This window comes from Podarcis raffonei, chromosome 8 (assembly GCF_027172205.1).
Source record: "Podarcis raffonei isolate rPodRaf1 chromosome 8, rPodRaf1.pri, whole genome shotgun sequence".
Taxonomy (NCBI): Eukaryota; Metazoa; Chordata; class Lepidosauria; order Squamata; family Lacertidae; genus Podarcis; species Podarcis raffonei.
In genome coordinates this window covers 54510881-54535858 of record NC_070609.1, presented here as the reverse complement: position 1 = coordinate 54535858, position 24978 = coordinate 54510881, and the positions used below count along the sequence as shown (strand labels likewise).

The following is a 24978-nucleotide window of genomic DNA, read 5'->3' as shown; positions in this document are numbered from 1 at the left end:
TGAAGAGGTTAAATCAGTTATGATTAAATGGGCACAAGATGTGGGATACAATATCCAGATGGAGGATTGGGGAAAACTATGGAAAAAATGAGATAAAATTTGCAGCATGTGTGGCGATTAAAGAAAACTATATGAAAATGATGTATAGATGGTATCTAAAGGTAAAGGTAAAGGGACCCCTGAACGTTAGGTCCAGTCGTGACCGACTGGGGTTGCGGCACTCATCTCGCTTTGTTGGCCGAGGGAGCCGGTGTACAGCTTCCGGGTCATGTGGCCAGCATGACTAAGCCGCTTCTGGCGAACCAGAGCAGCGCATGGAAACGCCCTTTACCTTCCCTCCGGAGTGGTACCTATTTATCTACTTGCACTTTGACGTGCTTTCGAACTGCTAGGTTGGCAGGTGCAGGGACCGAGCAATGGTCGGGGGGATTCGAACCCCTGACCTTCTGATCAGCACGTCCTAGGCTCTGTGGTTTAACCCACAGCGCCACCCACGTCCCTAGATGGTATCTAACGCCAGTTAAATTAGCAAAAGCATAAAAAAAAATAGCAAAAATGTACAAAACTAAGGAAAGAGAGTGTTGGAAATGTAAAACAATAGAAGGGACATTTTTCCATGTGTGGTGGGTTTGCAAAATCATAAAGATCATAAAGAAATATTGGAAAATGATTTATAATGAATTGAAGAAGATGTTTAAAATAAGAGGTGCAATGTACAGAATAGAGAGGGTTTCTGCCTTAAATCTAAACATTCCCCTCTTTTATCCATCCAATGTGTTTTTAACACATGAAATGCAAGATTCCCAACATTCACAAGGCAGCTAAATAGCCTGACACACAAATGACTAAGTCAGGCAGTATCTGCCTACAAGTTCTTGTTTGCTTTCTCTGCTGCTCTGAGAGCGCTGGGCATGTCTGAGGTGCTGAACATTTTCCTTATGCAAAAGTCATAAAACCAGAGAGGAGAATAGCAGAAGATGAGAAGGTATTTGTAAGCATTCTTGCCTGGAGTGTATAAACCACATGGGCGCTCTGCCAATAATGCGTGTAAAACATCACAAAGCACGGGAGAGAGATCTGACACGGAAAGAAATTGCATGGCATTGAGAGCCATCTTCAGCTTGAGGATGTATTCTTCGCCATAATCTTGCTTCACATCAGGCATGAGATTCTCAAGAAGGGTGCGTTCTTCCTTATTCCAGATCTTCGGAGTTCCCTGGATACCTGGAAGACAGAACAAAACACTGCTGAACATCTGGGCTTCATAATAGGACATCAGGTGTTCTGATGAAAATAAAATAACTAGAAAAAGAGGAATATGGGGTTCCTAAAGGAACTACCCCAGGTGACAGATTGGAACATAGGCATGCTAGATTAGGGATGTAATCCGAATCCTGGTACCAGTTTGTTCCATGGACTCCGTGCCCATACCATTTTGCTTCAGTTCTCATTTTGCTATTTTTAATCATTCCCAAGCTGGTCCTTTAGCCTTTTGAAAATAATATTATTGCTTACATTTTTTTATGATGACAACTCAATGAGCTGGCAGCTGCCCACTGAAGTATATATCTTGCCTCAGGGTTACTGTCTGTTCAAGTGACAATGAGGAGGTGACGGACACACACATAAAAAATGGAGTTACCGCCCTTTCGTCATTTTTGAATGCATATTATATTTTTGCATGTATTAATAAGCATAAACTGGATGGTAGGGAAAATGACCATTTATTATAATGTCATAATGATCAATGTTCTTATAAAAAATATCTGCATACATCTCACATTTTGATGCACACAATATACAAATAAAGCTCATTTTTTGGTTACAGTAATAAATTCCACATTAAGATGTAGGACAATGACAGCCCTTTTTGTGTGTGTTTGGCAAAGTCATGGTGGACAGAAAGGTGAGAGAAATGTTAACGATAAAACAATGGATGTTAATGGTGGTTAATGGCTAAGCTAATTGCCTCAACAGTAAATCAATGAGGCCCAAACTGAAGCAAATACACATTTCAGCAGACAGTGAAGATGATGAGAGTAGCTGACTAAAGCATATAGGAACAAATGTCCTATTCTAAAAATTCTTAAGAAACACAAACACCAGTATTGGTGAAATCTGCAGAAAGTCACTGCGATTAAGGTTCTTCGTGGAATGCCCTTTTAAATGTGTTGTGGGAGGGGAAGGAGTATTGGTTTTCTTTTGTCCTTATTTTTATTATAAATGAGTATATCTATATAATGATTTCTATATATTGTACTTGTATGTTGTGAACCACCCCATCTGTGGATAAAGGGCAGTATACTACTGCTGCTACTACTACTACTACTACTGCTGCTGCTTTGCAAAGAGAGAAGACAAGTGTGCTATGGGCCAGTTTGATGTTCTGTCTGCCTAGAGTGAATTCCACCACTTTCCCTATTCTAGTTCTAATCTCTGAGCAAAAGAGATACTGTCCAATCTCCCCCTTGAGATTAGGAAAGTCAGCTGATACAGGGCAAGACTTATTTGTGATATGGACAGATATTCAGCCATTCACAAGAGCCACCAAGGAACAAATGAACCAACTGAAAAAGGCCACAATGACAAACAAATCCATGGGGACTGTGCTTCAGAAATGAATGAACATCTTTTCAATCCATATTATTCTCTCTCTCTCTCTCTGTGTGTGTGTGTGTGTGTGTGTGTGTGTGTGTGTGGTCTCAGGAGTTCCCTGGATAGTTGAAGACTAGTTCACTTATTTATAAATGCTATTATAAAAAATTTGTCTGGGAAAGTGATGGCATGCTTGGACTTGATGTGTGCTGGTTTAATTATCCTCTGAGTCATGCACACAGGTTCCAATTTGCCACCTCAAGACAAATGCTTCAAAAACATAATGTGGAATGAAAAGATCTATTTCAGGCAGGACGCAACCATGATAGATCATCCGGCTAACCACATTTCCTTTTGCACATTTTAGTTCACAGGCTATTCAAAGACATCATACCTTGGCAATAAACCTTCTCAAACAAATTACCGTATTTTTCGCTCTATAAGACGGACTTTTTCCCTCCTAAAAAGTAAGGGGGAAAGTGTGTGCGTCTTATGGAGCGAATGCAGACTGCACGGCTATCCCAGAAGCTGGAACAGCTAGAGGGAGCGCTCCCTCTAGCTGTTCTAGCTTCTGGCTTAGCCGCGCAAAGCCTCCGCAGGGCACGGGGCCCTTCATGTATGATTCCCAGGCTCTGGTGAGCTCTCCTTTTAAAGAGCCACGTGGAGTTGAGCCAGTGCCACTAACTGGACTCATCCACTTCAACCCCGACTGGGCTAGGTGAGCTGGGTAGCACTTCCAGAGACCACCTTCTGCACCACCTTCTGCACAGGAACAGGTCAAAGTGCTCTGGACTCACAGCTTAGTGTTGTGAGCACCGGATTCACTCCCACAAGAAGACAGTCGTTGCACAGCAGAGTATAGCAGAGTATAGCAGAGCATAAACGACTCGGAGAGCAGCTCTGTAGAATATCTTCTTTATTCTATCTACAACTATAATATACAACTATATACAGAGCTAAATGAGGTCTAAACTAAAAAACTGAACTGCACTGAGTGTCTGCAGCTGCTCTTAGCAGCAACCTTATCTATACACACAATCTCTAACACTCAGTCTCTCTCTCTCCAACACACTGACTGACTGACTGATGTTAGGCTGGAGCGGAATAAGTAGAGAGCAGAACACCGCCCCTCCTCTCTGGAAAATCACCAGACTCATCAGCAGATTCTTGGATATGGGAGGGGTGAAATCTCTAGCACTCCCTCTAGCTGTTCTAGCTTCTGGCTTAGCCGCGTGAAGCCTCCGCAGGGCACGGGGCCCTTCATGTATGCATCCCAGGCTCTGGTCAGCTCTCCTTTTAAAGAGCCACGTGGAGCGTGGGGGCTTTTCCACGAGGGAGAAAGGCAGCGCATCAGTGACGGGCTGCCTTTCTCCCTCCTTGAGGAAAAGCCTGCAAGCACCGCACACACGCTCCTCGCGGTTCGTGAATGGGACAGCTGACCAGAGCGTGGGATGCATACAGGCTCTGCTCAGCACTCCCTTTAAAGAATTTTTTTTTCTTGCATTCCCCCTCTAAAAACTAGGTGTGTTTTATGGAGCGAAAAATACGGTAGCTGCCTGGTTAGAATCTAATAAGCCCAAGTTGTTTTGGGGTGTCTTCCCTTGACCTCTAGGAAACTGGCATTTATACAAGAAGACAACCCTTTGAGGCCAGCCACCTCTGTGGAAGGGGAAATAAAAGTCTGCCCCTTTTGAGGATGATTGATGAACTCCTAGAAGTGTTGCCCTATGCAACCTATCACTAAGACTCCACCTGGGACCCTAAATAGCAAAGTACAGGCTTTGCACATTCCTGTGGGTGACACTGGTGTTTCTGTGCCATTCATGGTTTTGGCTGACTCCAAGGAGGTCCCCCCTCCCCCGCATCGTGAGCTAGATAACCAGGTGAAGTACCAGCAACTTACATGTCTTGAAGGCTGATGGATGAAGCACAGATACTTTGATGCCCCATTTGGAGAGCTCTTGCCTCATGACTCCAGAAAACATGGATAGGGCTGCTTTGGATGCACCGTAGGCAGCAAAGCCTGGCATGGGGATACCTCCTATGGGAGCAATAAAAACAGTCTCCTGAGACTGAAGGATTATCGCATAGCTGAACGTTAGTTATAGCCTGCATGGAAATTCATATTCATTTTCGTGTACGTTGCTCCTAATATACACATTTCTGTACCCAGTTTTGCCCAACATATGCATTATTTACAAGCAATTTCACACAAAATAATATGTTGCTACACATTTTTAAATACACACCCTTTGGTTGGAGAGCTGCAGGGCAAAATTTAGGGGTTGTAAAGGCTAGATAGTCTTCACTTTGTCTCTTGGTTTGGGAGGTGTGAAAAGAGGATGGTGAACTTGATAAGCCTTTGGTCGGCTCCAGCAGTTATTTTTTTGGAATGGAGAACGTCTCCAAATTTTAATTCAGAAAGCTGTACCTTTGATTGTTGAAGCTCTGAATGTACTTGTTTGAATGCACACCAGCAGGAAGGCAATAACTCTTCTCTAATTACCTGATTGAAAATTTTCCAAAGAAGCAAGATAGATGGAACGATAAGCGTTTCTGCTTTATTAGCAGCCTATCTCGGTTTTTGTTCTCAGGAGATACGTGCTAAATCCAAGTTATCTCCCTTTAACTTGCTTAGCTACGGTAATTCCAATACTGAGGTCAGATTGACTTCGTTAAGCCTCATTGCTATGTACTCCGGTGAGCAGGGACTGCATATAATGGAACAAAAGGGCAGTGACAAGAATGCACAGAAGGGTAAAGTAAAGCCCTGTTTCTCCTGCAACAGTGACTGTTGTTGCAATTGACACAGATGGAATTGGTGTTGCACAATGGCTATGACCCAATCTATGGTATGGGGAGATGCATGGTCGCTGCCAATCCAATCCACGTGTCCCCAGCAATAGGTAGTTGGCATGAAACCATTGCATTAAGATTTTCCCTAGGGATGGGTTTGCTCTGTTCCCTTCAATTTATTGTTCTAGTGTTCACTCTGTTCTGCATCACACTCCACCCAAATTCTGGTTTAACTGGGAGAAAGTCTTAACACTAATTCCTAGACCAGAACAGGCAATCTGTCACACATCTGCAGATGCTCATATTAATGAAAATAAGATTAAGATGCATTATGTTATGGGAAATCACAAAAATGTGTACATTTTGCAAAATTGCATACAAACGTATGTGTATTATGAGAAATTTGCCCTAACATATTGATGAATTTTCATGGGGGCTTTCTAAAATGATGTGATCTGTTATGGAAATGTGGAGAACTGATTTTAAGGCTGGAAAAATCAGAAGCTGAAAGAGACCTACAGTGGGATATTCATTCATGTCTAATGAAAACTTACACTAATAAAACACTGCAAAAAGGCCAATCTCAGTGTGGCTCAATCAGCATTCTTTTTTCTTTGTGTTTTAAGGTTATAGCCCTTGTGCACTGATAGATCACCAATCTTGATAAGGGTTTTGTTTTTTTTCCAGCCGGCACTCACCAGAACTCTGTTCCAGCTCCTCTCAGGTGGGCGCCATTGCCATTATAAGAGAGCAAGGGAGGCATGCATGGTAAGTTCCGGCACCAATTTTTCTAGAAATATAACACTGATCTGGATGCATCTGTACAAACAGTTTGCTTGTTGCTGCAGCAATAACAATTAATACACATAACTTTTGTATTCAATTTTGCCTGATATTCACATTTTTTTGCAAGCCGTTTCTCCAAATATAAACACATCTTTGTATGTTATTTCCACTAAATTATGCATCCCCCCCCCATTTTCTCTAATATGCACTTGATGGCAAAATTTGGAGAAGCACAATTTTCAAGGATAGCTGTATTTCTGTTGATGTATTCTTCTGGAAATACATCTTCTGGAAAAATGAGGCAGGTTCTAAAGAACTTTTAACTGAGTTAAGATTAAAAAAGGATGTGTACAAAAAATGGAAAAGGGGGGAAACCACCCAAGAGGAATTCAAACAAATAGCCAGCACAAAGTCAGAAAAGCTAAAGCACAGAATGAACTCAGGCTTGCTAGAGAGGTTAAAAGCAACAAAAAAGGCTTTTATGGGTATGTTCGTAGCAAAAGGAAGAACAAAGAAACAGTGGGGTCACTCAGAGGAGAAGATGGTGAAATGCAAACAGGGGACACAGAAAGGGCTGAACTCCTCAATGCCTTCTTTGCCTCAGTCTTCTCCGATAAAGAAAACAATGCCCGACCTGAAGAATTTGGAGCAAATGATTCAGCAGAGGAAACACAGCCCAGAATAACTAAGGAGATAGTACAAGAATACTTGGCTAGTTTAGATGTATTCAAGTCTCCAGGGCTAGATGAACTGCATCCAAGAGTATTAAAAGAACTGGCAGATGTGGTCTCAGAACCACTGGCAGTCATCTTTGAGAATTCCTGGAGAACAGGCGAAGTCCCGGCAGACTGGAGGAGGGCAAATGTTGTCCCTATTTTCAAAAAGGGGAAAAGAGAGGACCCAAATAATTACCGCCCAGTCAGTCTGGCATCAATACCAGGAAAGATTCTGGAGCAGATCATTAAGCAAACAGTCTGTGAGCACCTAGAAAGGAATGCTGTGATCACCAATAGTCAGCATGGATTTCTGAAAAATAAGTCATGTCAGACTAACCTGATCTCGTTTTTTTGACAGAATTACAAGCCTGGTAGATGAAGGGAACACAGTGGATGTAGCCTACCTTGATTTCAGCAAGGCATTTGACAAGGTGCCCCATGATATTCTTGTAAAGAAGCTGGTAAAATTGCTACCACTCAGTGGATTTGTAACTGGCTGACTGACCGAACCCAAAGGGTGCTCATCAATGGTTCCTCTTCATCCTGGAGAAGAGTGACTAGTGGGGTGCCACAGGGTTCTGTCTTGGGCCCGGTCTTATTCAACATCTTTATCAACGACTTGGATGATGGACTCAAGGGCATCCTGATCAAATTTGCAGATGACACCAAACTGGGAGGGGTGGCTAACACCCCAGAGGACAGGATCACACTTCAAAACGACCTTGACAGATTAGAGAACTGGGCCAAAACAAACAAGATGAATTTTAACAGGGAGAAATGTAAAGTATTGCACTTGGGCAAAAAAAATGAGAGGCACAAATACAAGATGGGTGACACCTGGCTTGAGAGCAGTACATGTGAAAAGGATCTAGGAGTCTTGGTTGACCACAAACTTGACATGAGCCAACAGTGTGATGCGGCAGCTAAAAAAGCCAATGCAATTCTGGGCTGCATCAATAGGAGTATAGCATCTAGATCAAGGGAAGTAATAGTGCCACTGTATTCTGCTCTGGTCAGACCTCACCTGGAGTACTGTGTCCAGTTCTGGGCGCCACACTTCAAGAAGGACACTGACAAACTGGAACGTGTCCAGAGGAGGGCAACCAAAATGGTCAAAGGCCTGGAAATGATGCCTTATGAGGAACGGCTAAGGGAGCTGGGCATGTTTAGCCTGGAGAAGAGGAGGTTAAGGGGTGATATGATAGCCATGTTCAAATATATAAAAGGATGTCACATAGAGGAGGGAGAAAGGTTGTTTTCTGCTGCTCCAGAGAAGCGGACACGGAGCAAGGGATCCAAACTGCAGGAAAGAAGATTCCACCTAAACATTAGGAAGAACTTCCTGACAGTAAGAGCTGTTCGACAGTGGAATTTGCTGCCAAGGAGTGTGGTGGAGTCTCCTTCTTTGGAGGTCTTTAAGCAGAGGCTTGACAACCATATGTCAGGAGTGCTCTGATGGTGTTTCCTGCTTGGCAGGGGGTTGGACTCGATGGCCCTTGTGGTCTATTCCAACTCTATGATTCTATGATTCTAGGTTCCCATTATAATGCAAACCCAACTACATTTTTCATGATCTCTGCAAGTACACACATACAACAGGAAGTTAGTCAGTGAGTTTGTGGATATTTTGGTTACATATTTATCAGCTTGTTGTTCCAAATGCTCTTCAGTTGGCTGTTTTCTCATTTTGCAAAACCGAAAGTGATGCTGACACTTTTGACAAACCGGATTTTTTCACCTGCTGAAATTGATGAATACATACGCCATTTGGCTCAGCAATTGGACTCCTGCCATTGCTGGAGATGGAGCCTAAAGCAACAGACAGGAGGCGAAGGAACATTTTTAACAAGTTTCCAATTGCCTCGCTTTACCCTGTCTTCATCAATCCCGACTGTCAGGAAGGAAACCTTGTAGTCTGAAGAGATTCCAACACAAATTTCCTTGGCTCGCGGACAAGAGTGCCTCGAGCAAGTCATGTTTCCATTATTTCAAATGTTTAACAGGCCCCCAAAGAGAAGTGAGATTTCTAAAAGATGCATAATGCGCTGTTCCCTATTCTGTAGGAACACATCTCATAATGTTATCTTCTTATGGCTCTGAAACAGGGTCCACTTTTAAGTAATATGTTTGGAAAAATTGCTACATTGTCTTTATTGGAACTGTCAAAAAATTAAAGCTAAGGACAATAAATGTCTTTAACAGTATGTATCAGGGGTACGGAAGCTCTGACCTGTGCAAAGGTAGATCTAGGGGAGCACGAATGGTGCAATTGTACCGGGTGCAGAGCTTATGGGGCACCGCAGGGGATGCAGGAACTATGACATCCAACAGAAGGCGAGAGGCTTACATATAAAAATAGGAACTGCCGAAAACATAGAAAAAACTATCATTTTTTAAAAAAATGTTGTTAGACCTAAAACTATATACAGTGGTACCTCAGGTTAAGTACTTAATTCGTTCCGGAGGTCCGTACTTAACCTGAAACTGTTCTTAACCTAAAGCACCACTTTAGCTAATGGGGCCTCCTGCTGCCACTGCGCCGCCGGAGCATGATTTCTGTTCTCATCCTGAAGCAAAGTTCTTAACCTGAAGCACTATTTCTGGGTTAGTGAAGTCTGTAACCTGAAGCATATGTAACCTGAAGCGTATGTAACCTGAGGTACCACTGTACATATACAAACTCTATTAAAACCACACAAATAATTCCAATAAAAATAGCCTGGCATCAGCCCTTTCATGATAGGCAGTCAGTTCCCCAAAGCCTGTTGGAACAAAAAAAAATTAGCTGGAACAAGAAGAGAGCCAGTCGAGCTTCTCTCAAGAGGGAGTGCCAAAATCTGCGAGCAGTAAAACAATCACACTATTAATATTAATCATCATCATCACACTAGTCATATGAAAGAAGATGTAAGTTAGATGAATTGGCCTTTGCTGCTACCTTTGTGTGGTAGAACATTATGTTGCCCGATCACAGCTATGCTAAAATCTCAGATTTCTCAGTTGTTTTTCTATGAGGAGTGGGGAACCCATCTTTCTCCTCTTGGGGAAAAAAAGGAAGTTGAGCCCTGTGTTTGAGTCTAACCATGAAGGCTGTGGTCTCCATCCCAGCAACCACCACTTCCAGACTAGACAGTTATATGGAAGCCTGCCCTAGTGTGCTCTGTCCTAACTTCCATCCATTCAATCTTGACTTGCACATTGTTGTTACTGTTTTTGCAGGAGTTTTCAACTGGGAATCCTCCCACACTGGGCATCTGCGACAGGAATAAAGACAACAGGATAGTGAGCAGAGAACAGCCAGCCTAGAATAGCAAGCCTGTAAATATATGAATGGCATGAACATATTTTGTTTGACTCACCTGCCATGCTTGAAATGTTAATAAGCCTTCCTTTGGACTTGCGGAGCAATGGCAAGAAAGCTTTTGACAGTTCAACGGGACCGAAGAAATTGACATCCATGCACTGCTTGTAAGATTGCATAGGGAGCAGTTCGCCATCTCCCGGGAGACCCAGGACCCCAGCATTGTTGATGACACCCCAGAGATCTGGCAAGGAAGAAGGAAACAAGGCTATACAAATCTGACAATTTCAGCTGCTCTCACTTTCTCATTTTTTCCATTCTTTGGTTCAGCACCTTTGTTCGAGATTTTTCTAAAAAAAAAAAAGTCATCATGAGAATTCATCAGGATTTTAATTCAAATTTCTCATAATATACAAATTTTTGCACACATTTCTGCCTAATATATACATTTTTTGCAACACAATTTCCAGTAATGCAATGCATTTTTTTGCAAGGAGGTTTAACTAATACATGACTTTTATGCCTATTGTACCCTACTGTATGCATTATTATATACATTAGTTGGCTTACATGGCTGGAGACCTACATTGAAAAACGGAAAAATGCAAATTTCAAAAGATGGCTGTGGTACCATTTGCATGTTGGTTTGGAAAGTGCCAAGCAACTAATGTCTATAAAATACATTAGTGGAAAGTCTCCATAAAACACAAAAATTAATGAGAATACCATACAAGAATCCAGGGATATTTTTTTCAGCTGGAGCTCAGCTCTGGCAACTCTTAGGTGGGTGCCATTGCCATTCTAAGAGAACAAGGGAAAAGTTCATGGTGAGCTCTGGCACCTCTTTTTTCTAGAAAAACAGCACTGAATACAGGGATATGGCTTTGCAAAAATGTGTATATCAGGCAGAATTGCATACCAGGATGTGTATATAGTGAACAATTTGCACTAAAATGCTTGTAAATTTCCATGAAGACTTAAAAAAACCCCTCAGAGAAACCAAAATGGACTGATCAATCCATCCCTCACGCTGAATTGTCTCCAAATATGCAGCAGATATATGTGCTAATTAACAGCAGCCTTTGACCCAAGGATGTTGAAGTGTCAGTATCTGAGAACATCTTGACATATAGCAAGCCATTTGATAGTTGATTTGACAACATCTGACTGCAGACGAGAGGAAGCAACAGGCAGCTGGTATCATTATTTAATTTCTATGCTGCTCAATGCTAAAATAGGTCTTTGCATGGTTTATGCTGAAATAGACTTCTGTGCGGTTTACAACGTATAACAACCCTTTGCACAGACTTTAAAATACAAGCATCCATTATTAAAGTACAGTGGTACCTCGGGTTAAGAGCTTAATTCATTCTGGAGGTTCGTTCTTAACCTGAAACTGTTCTTAACCTGAGATACCGCTTTAGCTAATGGGGCCTCCCGCTGCCGCCGCACGATTTCTGTTCTCATCCTGAAGCAAAGTTCTTAACCTGAGTTACTATTTCTGGGTTAGCGGAGTCTGTAACCTGAAGTGTCTGTAACCCGAGGCACCACTGTATTACTAATTACTGTGTTGCTTTTATAGGATTCTTTTATTGTTAATTTTAATTGAGGACACTTTTTATGTTTTAGTGGGACTGTTTCATGGTGCATTCTAATAATGGATGCTTGTATTTTAAAGTCTGTGAAAGGGGCTTTTATGTATTTTATATAATACGCAATGCATTTGTGTGTGTGATTTTCATGAATCTATGTATTTTTATGGACACTTTAGCCCAGCACATGCTTTTTTTGTGTGCTGCAGAAATACAGTATACTGCAAAGTGCAGAAGAAAGGTAAATTTCAAAGGCTGGCTGTGCTTTGGTTACATATTGTGAATTATGTTGGCTCAGCTTTCAGATAATAATAAGAGCCTACTGGACCAAGTCAATGGCCTACATAGTCCAGCATCCGTTTCTCACGGTGGCCAACCAGATGCCTCTGGGAAAGGAGAAAGCAGGATCTGAGCACAAGAGCAGCCCTCTCCCCTCCTGTCGTTTCCAGCAATTGGTATTCAGAACCATTGCAGAAAATAGCCATCACTGATAGCCATCAAGAGCACTCTTCTCCATGAATTTGTTGAATTCTCTTTTAAAGCCATCTAGGTTGGTGGCCCTCACTGCCTCCTGTGCTGAAAAAGTACTTTCTTTTATCTGCCATCAATCTTCCAACATTCAGCTTCATTGTATGTTCATGGATTCCAAATGCAAGCAGCATCTAATTTCTGCACCAAGTGGCATGTCAGATTTCGATTCTAAAATAGGAGTGTTGGAATCCTGAGGCCTAGATCAACCAAGAAAACATTTGAAACTTTGCAAAACATCATTTCAGATCACAAGCAACACCCACGAGGATTGTGTACACTCCCTTCACAGCACATACCTGCACCTTGCAACTTCCTTCTTACTTCAAGGTACGCTTCTTTAATCTGCACCGAATTAGTGATGTCTAGTTGCAGAACAGAAAGTCTATCTGAGCAGGACTGCCTCAGTTTTTCTGCACCAGGCCCTCTCTCATTCAGAACGGTGGCAAACACGGTGAATCCTAAACTGTCAAGGTACTTCGCCAATGCATGTCCAATGCCACTATCGCTTCCTGTAAAAGATTACTTCTTCTGTTTATTTATGCTACTCATGGCCTTGACTTGTAACCATCACAATTCTCAAAGCAGGATGCAATTATTAAAATAAACACAATCAATAAAGGAACAAAACTGCAAACTAAGCCACAAGCTAAATATTTGAGCTGGCAATAGTACAGCACTCATTTATGTTTCCAACACAGCAGACAACGAGGCTGTATTTGTGTGTGTGAGTGAGTAAGAGAGCAAGCAAGCAAGCAAGCAAGCAAGCGCAGTGGAGGTATAAGAAACCTTTTTCATGCCAAGACCTGTTTTCTGTCATGGGGAATGCCCTAGGAGATGCATGCCAAAGGTAGGTGGGGCTAGGGGGAAAATAAGACTGCATTCCAGCCATGCAAATGCCAATGGTTTCTACACACACAACTCCACACTCATTTCTCCATCCTTCATCCATTCAAGACACAGAAAAGAAAGTACCTTCATGCAGTGCATGATTAAACAATGGAACTCACTCCTGCAGGAGGCAGTGAAAGCTGCCAACTGGGATGTCACTAGAAGGCTATTAGACAAACTCAGGGAGGATAAGGCTATCAAAAACTCATTGCCACAATGGCTACGTTCTACCTCCACTATGAGGAGATCACAGATGGGCAGAGTGCTCTTACACTCATGTCCTGCTTGAGGGCATCATTACACTTCAAATACAGACTTTTTCCCATTCAGGGCTATGCTATGCTAACATTACTATTGCTTAGCATTTTTTTAACACAGCACTTTCTGCATTTCTTCACCATTGCTTATGCATCCCCGTGTGACTTGTTTTCAGATTGCTCTGGCCACCAAAGAAGGTACACTGTGCTCAGATGGTATCTGGAAGTCATTCTTTGCATACAGAAAAGGAACAATAAGGCGTAGCTGAGAGCTGATATCTCTAAAATTATGGGAATGTTGATTTGAGCGGTACAGGGAGTTGTGTGCTGGTGAACACCCATATTGTTCTGACATAGTAATACTGTTGTTCTGCACTTAAGTGAATGCTCAGTCAGGAAACTGGTTAGTCTCTTCTGATTCCTGGATCCAGCAAGGGTTAAAATCTAACCAAGGAACCCATTCTTGAATCAGCCATGCAAGGGCCATAAACTCTAAGGGGTTCTAGGTGCTTATCGAATATTTGGTTGCCCTGGAATGAGGAACAGTGGAGACTAGAATTGCCATCTTTAGTTGAGCAAAATATGGGACAGGTTGGTCAAAATAAAGGAGTGGGGTGGGGACATATACTTTCAAGGACACCAAATCCTCACACCTTTTGTGGAGGGGGGTTCCCTGCATTCAGCCTCTGGTGCTGCTATTCCCCTTGACCCATGTAGACAGGCAGGGGGCAGGGGTAGATGGCTGGCTTCCATGAGTGACGAGCCACAGCTCCAGCCCCTTGCCCAGAGGAGAAGGGGGGAGGAGTAGTTGTCAGGTCAGGGCGGTGGAAGGGGCCAAGCGGCGGTGGACCTGCACAATGCTAGACCGGCGGGAGGCAGCTGAGGAGTAGCACCAGCGAAAGGGAACGAAGGAGGGGACATGGGAGGGACAGGAAGTCATTCCCTCCCCCTGATGCAGTCTTGAGTAAAATCCTTCCACTGAACTTAGAATTAGCTTTAGGGGGGAATTCCCTGTTGGTCTCAGTGAGAGATTTCCTCCCAAATGCAAACTCCAGCTTCAGAAAGAGATGTTCCTGAAGGCTGCAACAGGGGAAGAAAATGGTTAAATCTACCCTCTATTCTCAGGTGGGAGAATTTAAATTCGCAAAGAGGTGTTGGTGGGGGGAGGATGTGGGCCTGAAGTTATTTTGGGGGCGGGGTAGGGATCAGGAACTCAATGTAAATGGACAAATGAAATGAGGCACTTTAATAATGATAGGGGGGCTTAAGATGAATAAAAATGTGCAGATATCATCTTGTAAAGCATGAGTAAACTAGAGGGTGGCTTAGATCAGTTTTTAAGCCTATGTCTTCTGAATAAACCACTTGTTCTCATTCTCCCTGCTTGTCCCTTCTTGTATTGCATCTGCTTCAACACAGCACAGATCTTGGCTGGGACAATTACGATGGGAACACAGACTGCAGATGTGATTCTATCACTTGTTTGCCTTATTTCGTACACTTAGACTGAGGTGTGTCTCTCTGGACCTCTCCAACAATCTGGTTTACAGTTGTTAGTGACTCAGTGCCAACCTTTTAAATGAAGAAAGAGAGAGGTTTTTTCCTGCATCTAACACTCAAAGATGAGCCAGGTGTTGCTGAAACACAGTGTGCCTCAACCTTCCAGCATAATGCAGAAAACAGGCATGCAAGAGCTCGTAAGTGAACATTGTGTTCTGTCTGCTGGTGTTCCTTGTGAATGACCCTTATTTATTTATTTTAGAAACCATTGATGGATTTTCCTTCACTTTCCTCTCCCTCCCACCTCACTGGGACCAATGAATAGCAGTGTCCTTTCCTTAACAAGACACCCCACAGGCAAATAAGTAATCTGCATTTGGGTGCATAGCGTTTTGTCATTGCAAGCAGTTTTGCCACAATCCATCAAGTCTGACACACCATTTAAAGATCTGTGTCAAAAAAGAAATTGTGTTTTCCCCCACTCTAAGGCTTTGCTTTATCCAAATTTGCAAAAAGTAAACCTAGGTTCTCTGTTAGCTACAGAGCCACCAGCTCATTTTGGATAAAAAGTCCAGGTAGAAATTCCCCAACTCTGCCATCGTAACTCAGTTCACAGTTCAGACCTCCAGTAATTCTCATGCTGTCTTGATGAATGCTTACTTAAGGAGTGAGAACATACACAGGTCTGCGCTGCTAAGAGGGTAGAAATTTCATATGGCTCCTGATTGGAGCAAACGGCCTGATATTTCTGCACCTGAAAGGCCCCCTGTCTGGAAAAGGATGGAGCAGAGAAATGGATGCTAATAAATAAAAGGGTGCAAGCCTTGGGGATGAAAGAGAGTCAAAACTGTGCTAATTCAGAGATGACTGAGTAATGTAAAAGATTCTCTCAAGAGCTAATGAAAGCCAAAGTTCTTCCTTCTCCTTACCTGTGATGAGTACTGCTTTGTGGTCCACAGGGAGCAGGGCTTGATCGGATGTGTAAATGCAGAAGAGGAAGCACATCAGCGAGAACAAACTCAAGCCCAGGTAACTTCTCAGTGTGGCAAAACACAGGACTCCTGAAGCAAGGAGCAAGAGGAGACCCCAGGAAAAGGGGGTTGCCTTCTCCACACAGTTCTTTTTGACTCGGTAAAGGATCGTCCCTCCGTAGAGCACCACTGCACCCATGTAGATCAACAGGGAGCTGTCAGCTTCAGAGTGGTGCATGGCAGCGGTCGCAGGCAGAAGACAGACAGGACTGCAACATCCAGGCACAGCAGAATAGGACAAAAAGAAAACGTCCCCCTAGCAGTCTTCAGAATGCATGCATTGCTATAAGGGGCTGTATCTTCTGTGCGAAGAGGATGAAGGGAGGAGGGGTCAGCTGCAGATGGGGTTGCGAAAGATCTTTAGGGACTTCAAGCAAGGAAGTTGCAACAGCAACTGTCTCCTGAATGTATGTATGTGCATACATACATACATACATACATACAGATAAGCGTGGGGTGGCTTATCTGAGCTGCTTGCCAAATAGGGCAAAACCCTATGACATTTCCTCTCACCTTTCTTTTTTCTTTGTAATCTTATTCCAAGAAGACTCCACCTTCTAAGGGACACACAGCTTGGGTAATGATTGACAGAGGCAGGAGGATAAGAGTGAACATGAAGCAGCACACCCCAAGGCATTTGACAGCTCTTACATCATATGCAGGCTTACAGGTGTCACTCTTAAGAGGAAAAGTGGGGGTGGGGAGTGATGGGTGGATGTGCATCATTAGTTTGGAGAGTTTCTGTGCTGTCCTTTGATGCTCACCTCTCAACTCTGCTTATTTCACAAATGCAAGAAAGGATGGATCTGCCCATATCAGTTTCTCATTTTTCCAGTCTCCACATTTTTTTGTAGCAATTTTGAATTATTATTTTTTGTTAATCCTCATGAAAAAGTGTCATTGGTTTGGTGTGCCTTTCTCCCCAACATGCACATTTCTGAATGCATGTTATCCACACTTTTGCAAGAATTTTCTCTAGCGTAATACACTTCTGTAAGTTGTTTTTTTCTTTAATGTATGCAATCTTATGTACATTTCCCCTTAATGTTGGCATTCTGGTACACACTGGCTGGCTGGAGAACTGTACTGCAAAATTTGGTGTAGGGTGAATTTTGAAGGAGAAAGATTTTGCATATTGCTTCAAAAAATGTGAATCAGATGGTTTCCCATTAAAATACAAAAAACAACAACCCTGGGTTTATCCCCCATCCTTAATGCAGAGCTGTATCCTACTGAATTCTATGCAGAGTAGTCCCACTGAAATCAATGGAACTATATTAGGCATGCCCATTAATAGCAATGGGTCTGAGGAAAACTATAACTGTATCTAACCTACAGTGTCTGCTCCTCTACCAATTGGTTCTAAGTTGCTACAATGCAGCTTAATTAGCATGGACTGAAATCTTTCAAAGCAAGAGTGTTGTTCCTGCAGTCTTCCAGTTGTTGGCCAATGGTCAGGGGATGGTGGGAATTGTAGTAATACAACAGGTAAGTGGCCTCAGGTTCCTGATACCAGGCTATACTTACTGGCAGTGGCTCTCTGGGGAAGGAATTGTGAAACTTTGACATTTCCAGGTGCTGCTGAACTATAACTCCCATCAGCCGTAGTAAGCATGGCCAACAATCAGGAGTGATGGGAGTTCTTGTTCAGGAACATCTGATGGGCCAACATTTTCCCATACCTGCTCTCAGGTTTTAGACAAGATTATTTCCCAGTCCTACCTGGAGATGTTGGGACCATGGCGGCTGGAGCTCATACAAGTTGCAGTCCAAAACATCTGGAGAGCACCACGTTGGCTATCCCTGCATTAATATAGGATATATGAATATTACATTATAGCAGTCAAAAATTAGTGTGCAAGATAAACCTGCCCTTGCTCCCCGCCTGTGGATTTAAATTTTAATTATTAGATTTGTATCCCACCTTTTCCATTAAGGAGCTCAAAGTGGCATACGCTGTTCTCTCCCACTCCCAACATCTCTTCTTGGTTAAGGCCAAGAAACAGTGACTAGCCCAGTGTCAGCCAGTAAGTTTCATGGCTGAGTGAGGATTTGAACCTGGGTCTCCCAGGTCCTAGTCTAGTACTCTGGCCATTACACCACACTGGATCTCAGTGATCCCAAGACCATCAGGATCACTGATGGTCTGACTTCCCCTACGCCTGCCCTATGGAATAAACTCAAACCTGTGGGTGTTTGCTGATAATTGGGAGTGAGATCTGGAGGTCTGGCTCTGCTCCCAGACATCCACACACTGATCATGGGCTTATAAGAAACGCCTGCAATGGAGCAGTAGTGGAGAAAAAGGACAGAGAGATGCCTTCTCCTGTTCTATCATATTACTGGAATCCAATGGAGCCATCCAATAAAGCTGAATGGGGGGAAATTCAAGACAGACAAAATGAAGTATCTCTTCACAGAGGCCATACTTATACCATACATTTAAACAGTCTTGGCTCCCCACAAAGAATTCTGGGAACTGCAGTTTTTAAGGGTTCTGAGAGTTATTAGGAGGCCTCTATTCCCCTCCCAGAACTACAGTTCCCAGAGTTCACTGGGAAGGGGGATTGGTTGTTGAAACCACTCTGAGAACCAGTTGTCTGTCTTCTTATTTACAACCAGTCAGGTGGTGGGGCTGCCTGGCATTGGTTCTGGCGCCATCTGCCTGCCTTGTGCCCTACCAGTCTCAGTGTCCACCAGCCAACACTGAAGACACTATTTTGTTCACTTGCAGCTGCAGTTCTCTGGGGTTTCTTATAGATATATTTCCCAATCTTACCTGAAGATGCCAAGGATGAAACCTGGGATGGTCTGCATCCTCCAGCCCTAAAGATCCAGAGGCTTCTCTCCTTCTGGAAAGCAGATCCCCAGGTAAGCACAGTTGCAGAGACTTCAGATGAAACAAATAAAGTTCTCACAGCTTTGTTCTGGTGGCAGAGAAGAGGAGACAAAGGGCACTTTCCCATGTCTTTGGTCTTTGACTGTGAACATCTTTGTTCTGTTTCTGTGCGTCAGCATTCGGTTCACCTATTTAAATGACACAGACGAGTTTACAAGAAAGCAACAGTCCGTTCGGGGAACAATGAAGACAAAAGCTCTTGACGTCTCCATTTCTCAAGCTTTTGAAATGGGAAGTAACTGTAGCAGAGAAATAGCTGGACTAATACCTCCAGAGCACAGTTCCTGCTTTTCTGGGGTTATAAAAAGAGAATAAACTTTGGGGCTGTGGTAGAAACTCCCCCAAAAGCTCAGGCAGAAACTAGTAGCCTTGGAATCAGTTCAAAGGCATCACCAATAGCTCTAATTATCAACTATAATTTGAAAATATGGCATAGGGGTGGAAATGCAGAGCCATATTGCTACACAAGGTTGAGTATTAGTGAGTTCAGGAACAGAATGGATGAGTCTTGGCCAATTTCAATATCTCTCAATTTCTTCCATTCCTCAGCATTTTAGTGGACATTTCCCCATATCTATCTATCATCTATCTATCTATCTATCTATTTATCTATGCAAGCAATTTACCCTAATATAATATTTTTGTTTGCTATTTTCACAAATGTATTCCTCTTTTGAAGACAGGAGGGCCTGGTGTGCTCTGGTCCATGGGGTCAGGAAGAGTCGGACACGACTAAACGACTAAACAACAACAACAATGCCTCTTTTATATACACTTTCCACAAGATACAAGTTTTTGTTTTTGTTTTTGTTTTGCTTGTAGAGAACCATTGTGGAATTTAGAGAAATGTCTATTTTGAAGGATAACTGTAGGTTGGTTGTTTCAGTAAGTTCAGTTTTGGTTTCAGTTCATAGGTTTATTGTTCTATCTGAAGGCCATGGCAAACTTGTAGCAATAGTATTAATAAAACAATACAGAACATACATCCATTATTTAAGCCACCACCCATGATGTAACAGTGAGGAGATGCCAGAGACACCAACAAGCTTAAACCTAACTTGATTTCAAATTAAACCTCCAAATAACCACAACTTACTGTGAATTTACCTATCTCCTTTTTCCTGACCCCCCCCATCCCGTGCTTTTTGCAGCCAGTGCGTAGAGGACCACTCTGTGTGTTGCATTGCTATTATTGTCAAAGAAACCAAACCACCTCTGTGTACCTGTTTGGTTGTGAGAACATAGGTTTCAGAAAGCCATCTCTTGGGTCTCTATATAAGGGGCAGGCTAACAGATATGAGTGATGTCTTCCACCTGAGGTTGACCACAAATACAAAGTCAGTCTGTGTATGGGCACTTGAACCAGCAGGCATCTGACACCGATTGGAAAGTATGGTGTGGCATCCTTAAATTATCTTGTCCACAAGGCTAGAAGTGGACTGGTATTGGCAAAGTGCTGGCATAACAGGACCATAATATCTGATCTCCTGCCCCACCCCACCCCAATGAAGAGAGAAGGATGGAAATCAGGCAAATGTTAACACAAATGATTTAAGACATGCAAACTGACAAAATGTAAAGTTGGAAAGATCCCCATATAATGTAAATGAAAAAATCCACATGCCAATCAGAAGTGTTTTGGGGTCAAAAAAGTTTCTTGTAACTTTTGTACCACCAGTGCATATAAAGCTTCCTTTTCCACCCTAACAAACTTGACTAACTTTGAGATTGTTGAACTGGCTCTCCAGCAAATCCACTAGACAGAATGTCTCTTTTAAGATTATTGCTTGTCATTTGCAGTTTAATTATACTGTCTATAAAATAATACGCTGCCTAAAACATGCTTTTAACTGATGAGCTTTGTAGCTTGGTGCTTACAGGGAACCCTAAAAGTGCTCTGTAACTATGATAAGTCTGGATTATAGGTACAATAGGCCATACTGGAGTTCCTGAAGGCCCCTGTACGTTCTGAAGCAAAATTTTGGCAGAGGCCTTTCCTTGGAACACAACGTATAGCAGAACTGGCTCTTGGCTCAGTTTTCTTCCTGCCATACTGTGAGAAATGACATCTTTTTCCTAGTTTACACCAAGTGCATCTAATTCCACCTGCCAACTATTGGGAGGTATGATCTTATTCTTTGCCAAAATTAGGGCAGAAGCAGCCTCGGGGCCTACAATACCGAGTTATTTGACAGTGAAACATTTTCTACTCCATTCTAACGCTGCATGAAGGGTTGTTTAGCAATTCCTCCTGGGCTTGCGTCAGGCTGGCTCAGAAAATAGCACAAGCTGTTTCTGAGCTATGGAAATGGCTCGGCTAATTTCACGCACTTATTTGACTTCAGAAGTAACCTACTGTCACCCTTTGGCAACCCCCCCCCCCAGTCTCTCCCTGTCCCCCACCTCTTTGAATTAGCTTTCCAGGCTAATTTTTCCATGGATGGTGGGGGCCGCAGTGGCACTCTAGAGGTCTTCTAGGTTAATTTTTTTTTTTTTTTTAAAGAAGATTGGTGGTCACCCATTGAGGTTCTCTGGCATGTTACATCAGCCCCATATTTTGAAGGTTGTGAGTTTGAGATTCACACAGGGCAAGCAAGGTTGCATCTGCTTTGTATTCAGGAGATCCCAGGTCCAATCCCTGGCATCTTCAGGTAGATCTAGGAGAGAGCGCTGACTGAAATCCTGGAGAGTCCCTGCCAGCCAGGATTGACAAAACTGAGTAAGATGGACCAGTGCTCCAACTTAGGATAAGACATTCAATCTGTTCATCATTCAAGGAGCTCAGAGTGGCAGAAAAGGCTCTCCATCCCATCAGGTATCCTCACAACCACTTTGTGAGGTGGGTTAAGCTGAGAGGAGGAGAGAGGGACCAGCTGAAGGTCCAACCTAGTGAGACAGGAAATTTGAACTTGGGTCTGTCCCCACTCCTGCTCTGACATTCTAACCATGGGGCTCCCTTTCCATCCTCCTCATCATAATCCTCCTCCTCCTCCTCTTTCTCATTAAAAGATTATATACAGCCCTTCATACAAAGATCACAGGGCAGTTTACAGTGGAAAGTTGTTGGATGCCCAGCTCCCATCAGGCTTTTATCCTTTCCCTGGGGAGCTTTCTCTTGCATTTGTTAGCCAGGTGATTTCTTTCCTTTTTTGATCTCTCCCAAAATCCTCTTCGAGAGAGGCCTCCAAAGACATGAAGAAAACTCTTTCATGTTTCAAAGGGAGGATCTTTACTCCACAGATTAATAGATTGCATTTCCTTCAGATGACCGTGGGCACGTGTTCTGGATTCATTTAGCAAGATTCATTTAGCAACAATCGCTATCTGCCTGAAATATGGACGAAGGGAGGAGAAGGGGAAGTAAGGATGAGTGCGATATTGATAATTGGAGCTGAGGCTGGCCAGAACATCTTCCGTTTTGTTCCTGTTTTCCACAGTCAATGCAAAAATAAGTGTAGGGACCTTCATACGTGTTACTAGTGAGACCAAAGTCCTTAATTTGCCTCTATAGGAAAGAGGGTTGTGACCAGATATGGCTGGAGGCTGAAAACCGTTTGGAAAATACACCAGCAGAAAGCCAGTGAATGAATCTTATTTGGATGAAGTTTAGGTTAATTTCACAACAGATCATGTATAATGTATGTACTTACTTTGATTCTTAATTTTTGCTATGTTGCATGTGTATTAGTACGTGTGTGTACATGTGCTAGGTCTGATTGCCCAAAGAGCAATAAACTATTTTAGATGGTAGTCTGAAAGATGATGCATGGATCATGCAATCCTGAAAACATTAGGAAGAACTTTCTTGTGGTAAGAGCTGTTTGACAGCGGAATGGACTGTCTTGGAAGATGGAAGACTCTCCTTCGCTTGATGTTTTTAAACAGAGGTTGGATGGCCATCTGTCATGTATGATCTAGTTGAGATTCCTGCATTTCAGGGGGTGGATTAGATGATCCTTCGGGTACCTTCCATCTTTACAATTCTATGACTAGCCATCTTTTGGCAAACCTCTGCAGCACCACTCCAGGCAGCAGGGTGAAGCTTCACAACCCTCCTGCTCTACCAGCCACCTATATGTGTTGTGCCTAATAGATTATCTTTAATAACTATATTGTTGTTGCTGTTATTATTATTATTATTATTATTATTATTATTATTATTATTATTATGTATCCTTGCAAAGCATGTCTGAAAGTCTCGTGTGACTGAAAGTTCTTGAATAAATCAATTTAATGAATACATTTGTAAACTGGAACCAATGCCTTCCTTGCTGTACATCTCCAACCTCAGGTTGCATTTGTGACACATTAGTCCACCAAAAATACTACCAGCACCCTGGTTAAAGTATACTAAAGTTCACTTAGTTGTGATTCTTGCATTGCAGGGGTTGGACTTGATGACCCTTTGGGTAACTTCCAATTCTACAGTTTTATGATTCTCCATTCCCAGCTGTCCTAATTATAAAACACCATAGTTTAGTTGAAGAACACAGTAGACACAATCTACAGCGGAATTCCAAAGTACAGGCTCCTAGCATCTAGGAAAGATACGTATGTTGTCCAGGAAATAGGATCCAAACAGGGACATCCAAACAGAAGATTAAGCGGCTTCTGGATTGCTGCCTGGATTCATTGCATATGGACAAATTCAGGCATGCAGATTGAAAGTGGACTTAGCACTTTTATGCAACACACCTGCTTCCCCAAAAACCCAGGATGATTTGTGGCGATGATGAAGTGCTCTATAAAGTGTGGGATAACTTCCGGAGGCGGCGCGAAACAGCAATGGCGGTCCTCTTCAGTTGTTGAAGAGGGGCTCCGCGGAAAAGGGTCGTGCGCTGCGGCACAGCGACGACCCGTTTAGGAAAACCACGGGTAGAGTGAGCCCGTGGCCGTGGGATTCGGCGGGCACCAGGAGCGACCTCGGATACGCAGAAGGGACCCCGTAAGGGGCTCCGGAACGTGGAGGGGGTAGCGGTGCTGTGAATCCATCGCTCTTTCCGCGGAAGCGAAGCCGCGCGGCTGCTGCTGATGAGCGCTGACCTTTCTTCTTTGAACATTTGATTGGAAACAACAAACTCGTGAGTAAGAAATTTGAGGCTTTATTTGGACATCAAATTGGTGAATTTCGGCTGAAAGCGGGAGACGCTAAAAAGGAAGTCAGTCTTCCGTCCCTGTTTAAAGTACTGAGCAAAGTTTTTTTAAAGCGGAAGCGTTGAAAGGAGTTTAAAAGAAGTTGGAACTTACCCTGCAAGTTTGGATTTGATTGTGAGACTGTGCTATACCTCTCTATATTTTGTGGATTATAAAGTTATAAGCCCCAGCTCACGGGCTGCCTGGATACAAAGTAACATCAGACTGTGGCAACTGTGTATAGAGACATAAAGTTACATTGGGCTACTTTGCAGTTACAAAAAAGGAACTGTTGTTCACACCTTCGCAAAGAACCTTTATCATCTGCAGTTTAAAGTGAATTTAGAGGGTTTCCCCCCCTTATTTTGGATTTTACCATATTTGGGAATTAAATGGTGGAAACTTTTGGGGAGCTCCCCCTGCTGGATTGTGGAAATATAAACCTCTGAGAACTGCTGGTTGTTTTGGAAATCTTTTTGCCTGGATGATTGCTTTTCCCATGGGATTTACAATTTGACCTTGAAACCTAGACAGTTGTGGAATGAGTGTGGCAGGAAAAACAAGGGCTGCCAAGAAAGCAAAACAAACTGAACTATTGCAATCAACTTTGCCTGTGCAGCCACGTAGATCATCTGTTCCAATTGTGACAGGTCTGCAAGAAGGACAATTTAAACAGCCAGTTTTGGAGGATATGGCTGCAGGAGGATTAGACCCTATTTCTAAAGAAATATTGGATCAACTGGCAGCATTAAATAAGAAAGCTGATGAACAAGCGGCTAAATTTGACCAGGTTACAGCAACGATTAATAAGTTGACAGACCAAGTTGCTCAAAACACACAGGCGATAGGAAATTTTGAAAAGACTATATCAGAGAACCGAAAATTAGCTGAGGACGCAAACACGAAAGCAGACCAAAACAAAAAAAGGATTGAGGAATTAAGAGGGGAAGTAA

At 42.9% G+C, this 24978-nt stretch overlaps 1 protein-coding gene and 1 long non-coding RNA gene across 3 annotated transcripts; one reads left to right on the top strand and one right to left on the bottom strand.

Moving 5' to 3' along the window:
• Window positions 1-705: 705 nt before the first annotated feature.
• HSD17B2 (hydroxysteroid 17-beta dehydrogenase 2) lies at window positions 706-16534 on the bottom strand. 2 transcript variants are annotated; one of them, XM_053400127.1, is made up of 5 exons: window positions 15892-16532; window positions 12614-12826; window positions 10253-10438; window positions 4499-4636; window positions 706-1224 (listed from the first exon to the last, which is right to left on the bottom strand). In XM_053400127.1, the coding sequence occupies exons 1-5, from the start codon at window positions 16169-16171 to the stop codon at window positions 866-868; spliced, it is 1176 nt and encodes a 391-aa protein (XP_053256102.1). In that variant the 5' UTR covers window positions 16172-16532; the 3' UTR covers window positions 706-865. The 2 variants fall into 2 exon arrangements, with proteins under 2 accessions (XP_053256102.1, XP_053256103.1); XM_053400128.1 differs by lacking the exon at window positions 12614-12826 and having other exon boundaries at window positions 15892-16534.
• LOC128419445 (uncharacterized) lies at window positions 6321-9032 on the top strand. The gene is made up of 2 exons (XR_008331850.1): window positions 6321-6482; window positions 8428-9032. It is a non-coding gene; the product is annotated as an uncharacterized LOC128419445 (long non-coding RNA).
• Window positions 16535-24978: the final 8444 nt, after the last annotated feature.

Bases quoted from the DNA above. Each gene is read 5' to 3' on its own strand.
- HSD17B2 (XM_053400127.1), bottom strand. From the start codon at position 16,171: ATGCACCACTCTGAAGCTGACAGCTCCCTGTTGATCTACATGGGTGCA. The intron at 12,827-15,891 runs GTAAGGAGAAGG...AATCTTTTACAG, and splicing joins CAAAGCAGTACTCATCACAG to GAAGCGATAGTGGCATTGGA. The intron at 4,637-10,252 runs GTGAGTCAAACA...TTGCTCCCATAG, and splicing joins TAACATTTCAAGCATGGCAG to GAGGTATCCCCATGCCAGGC.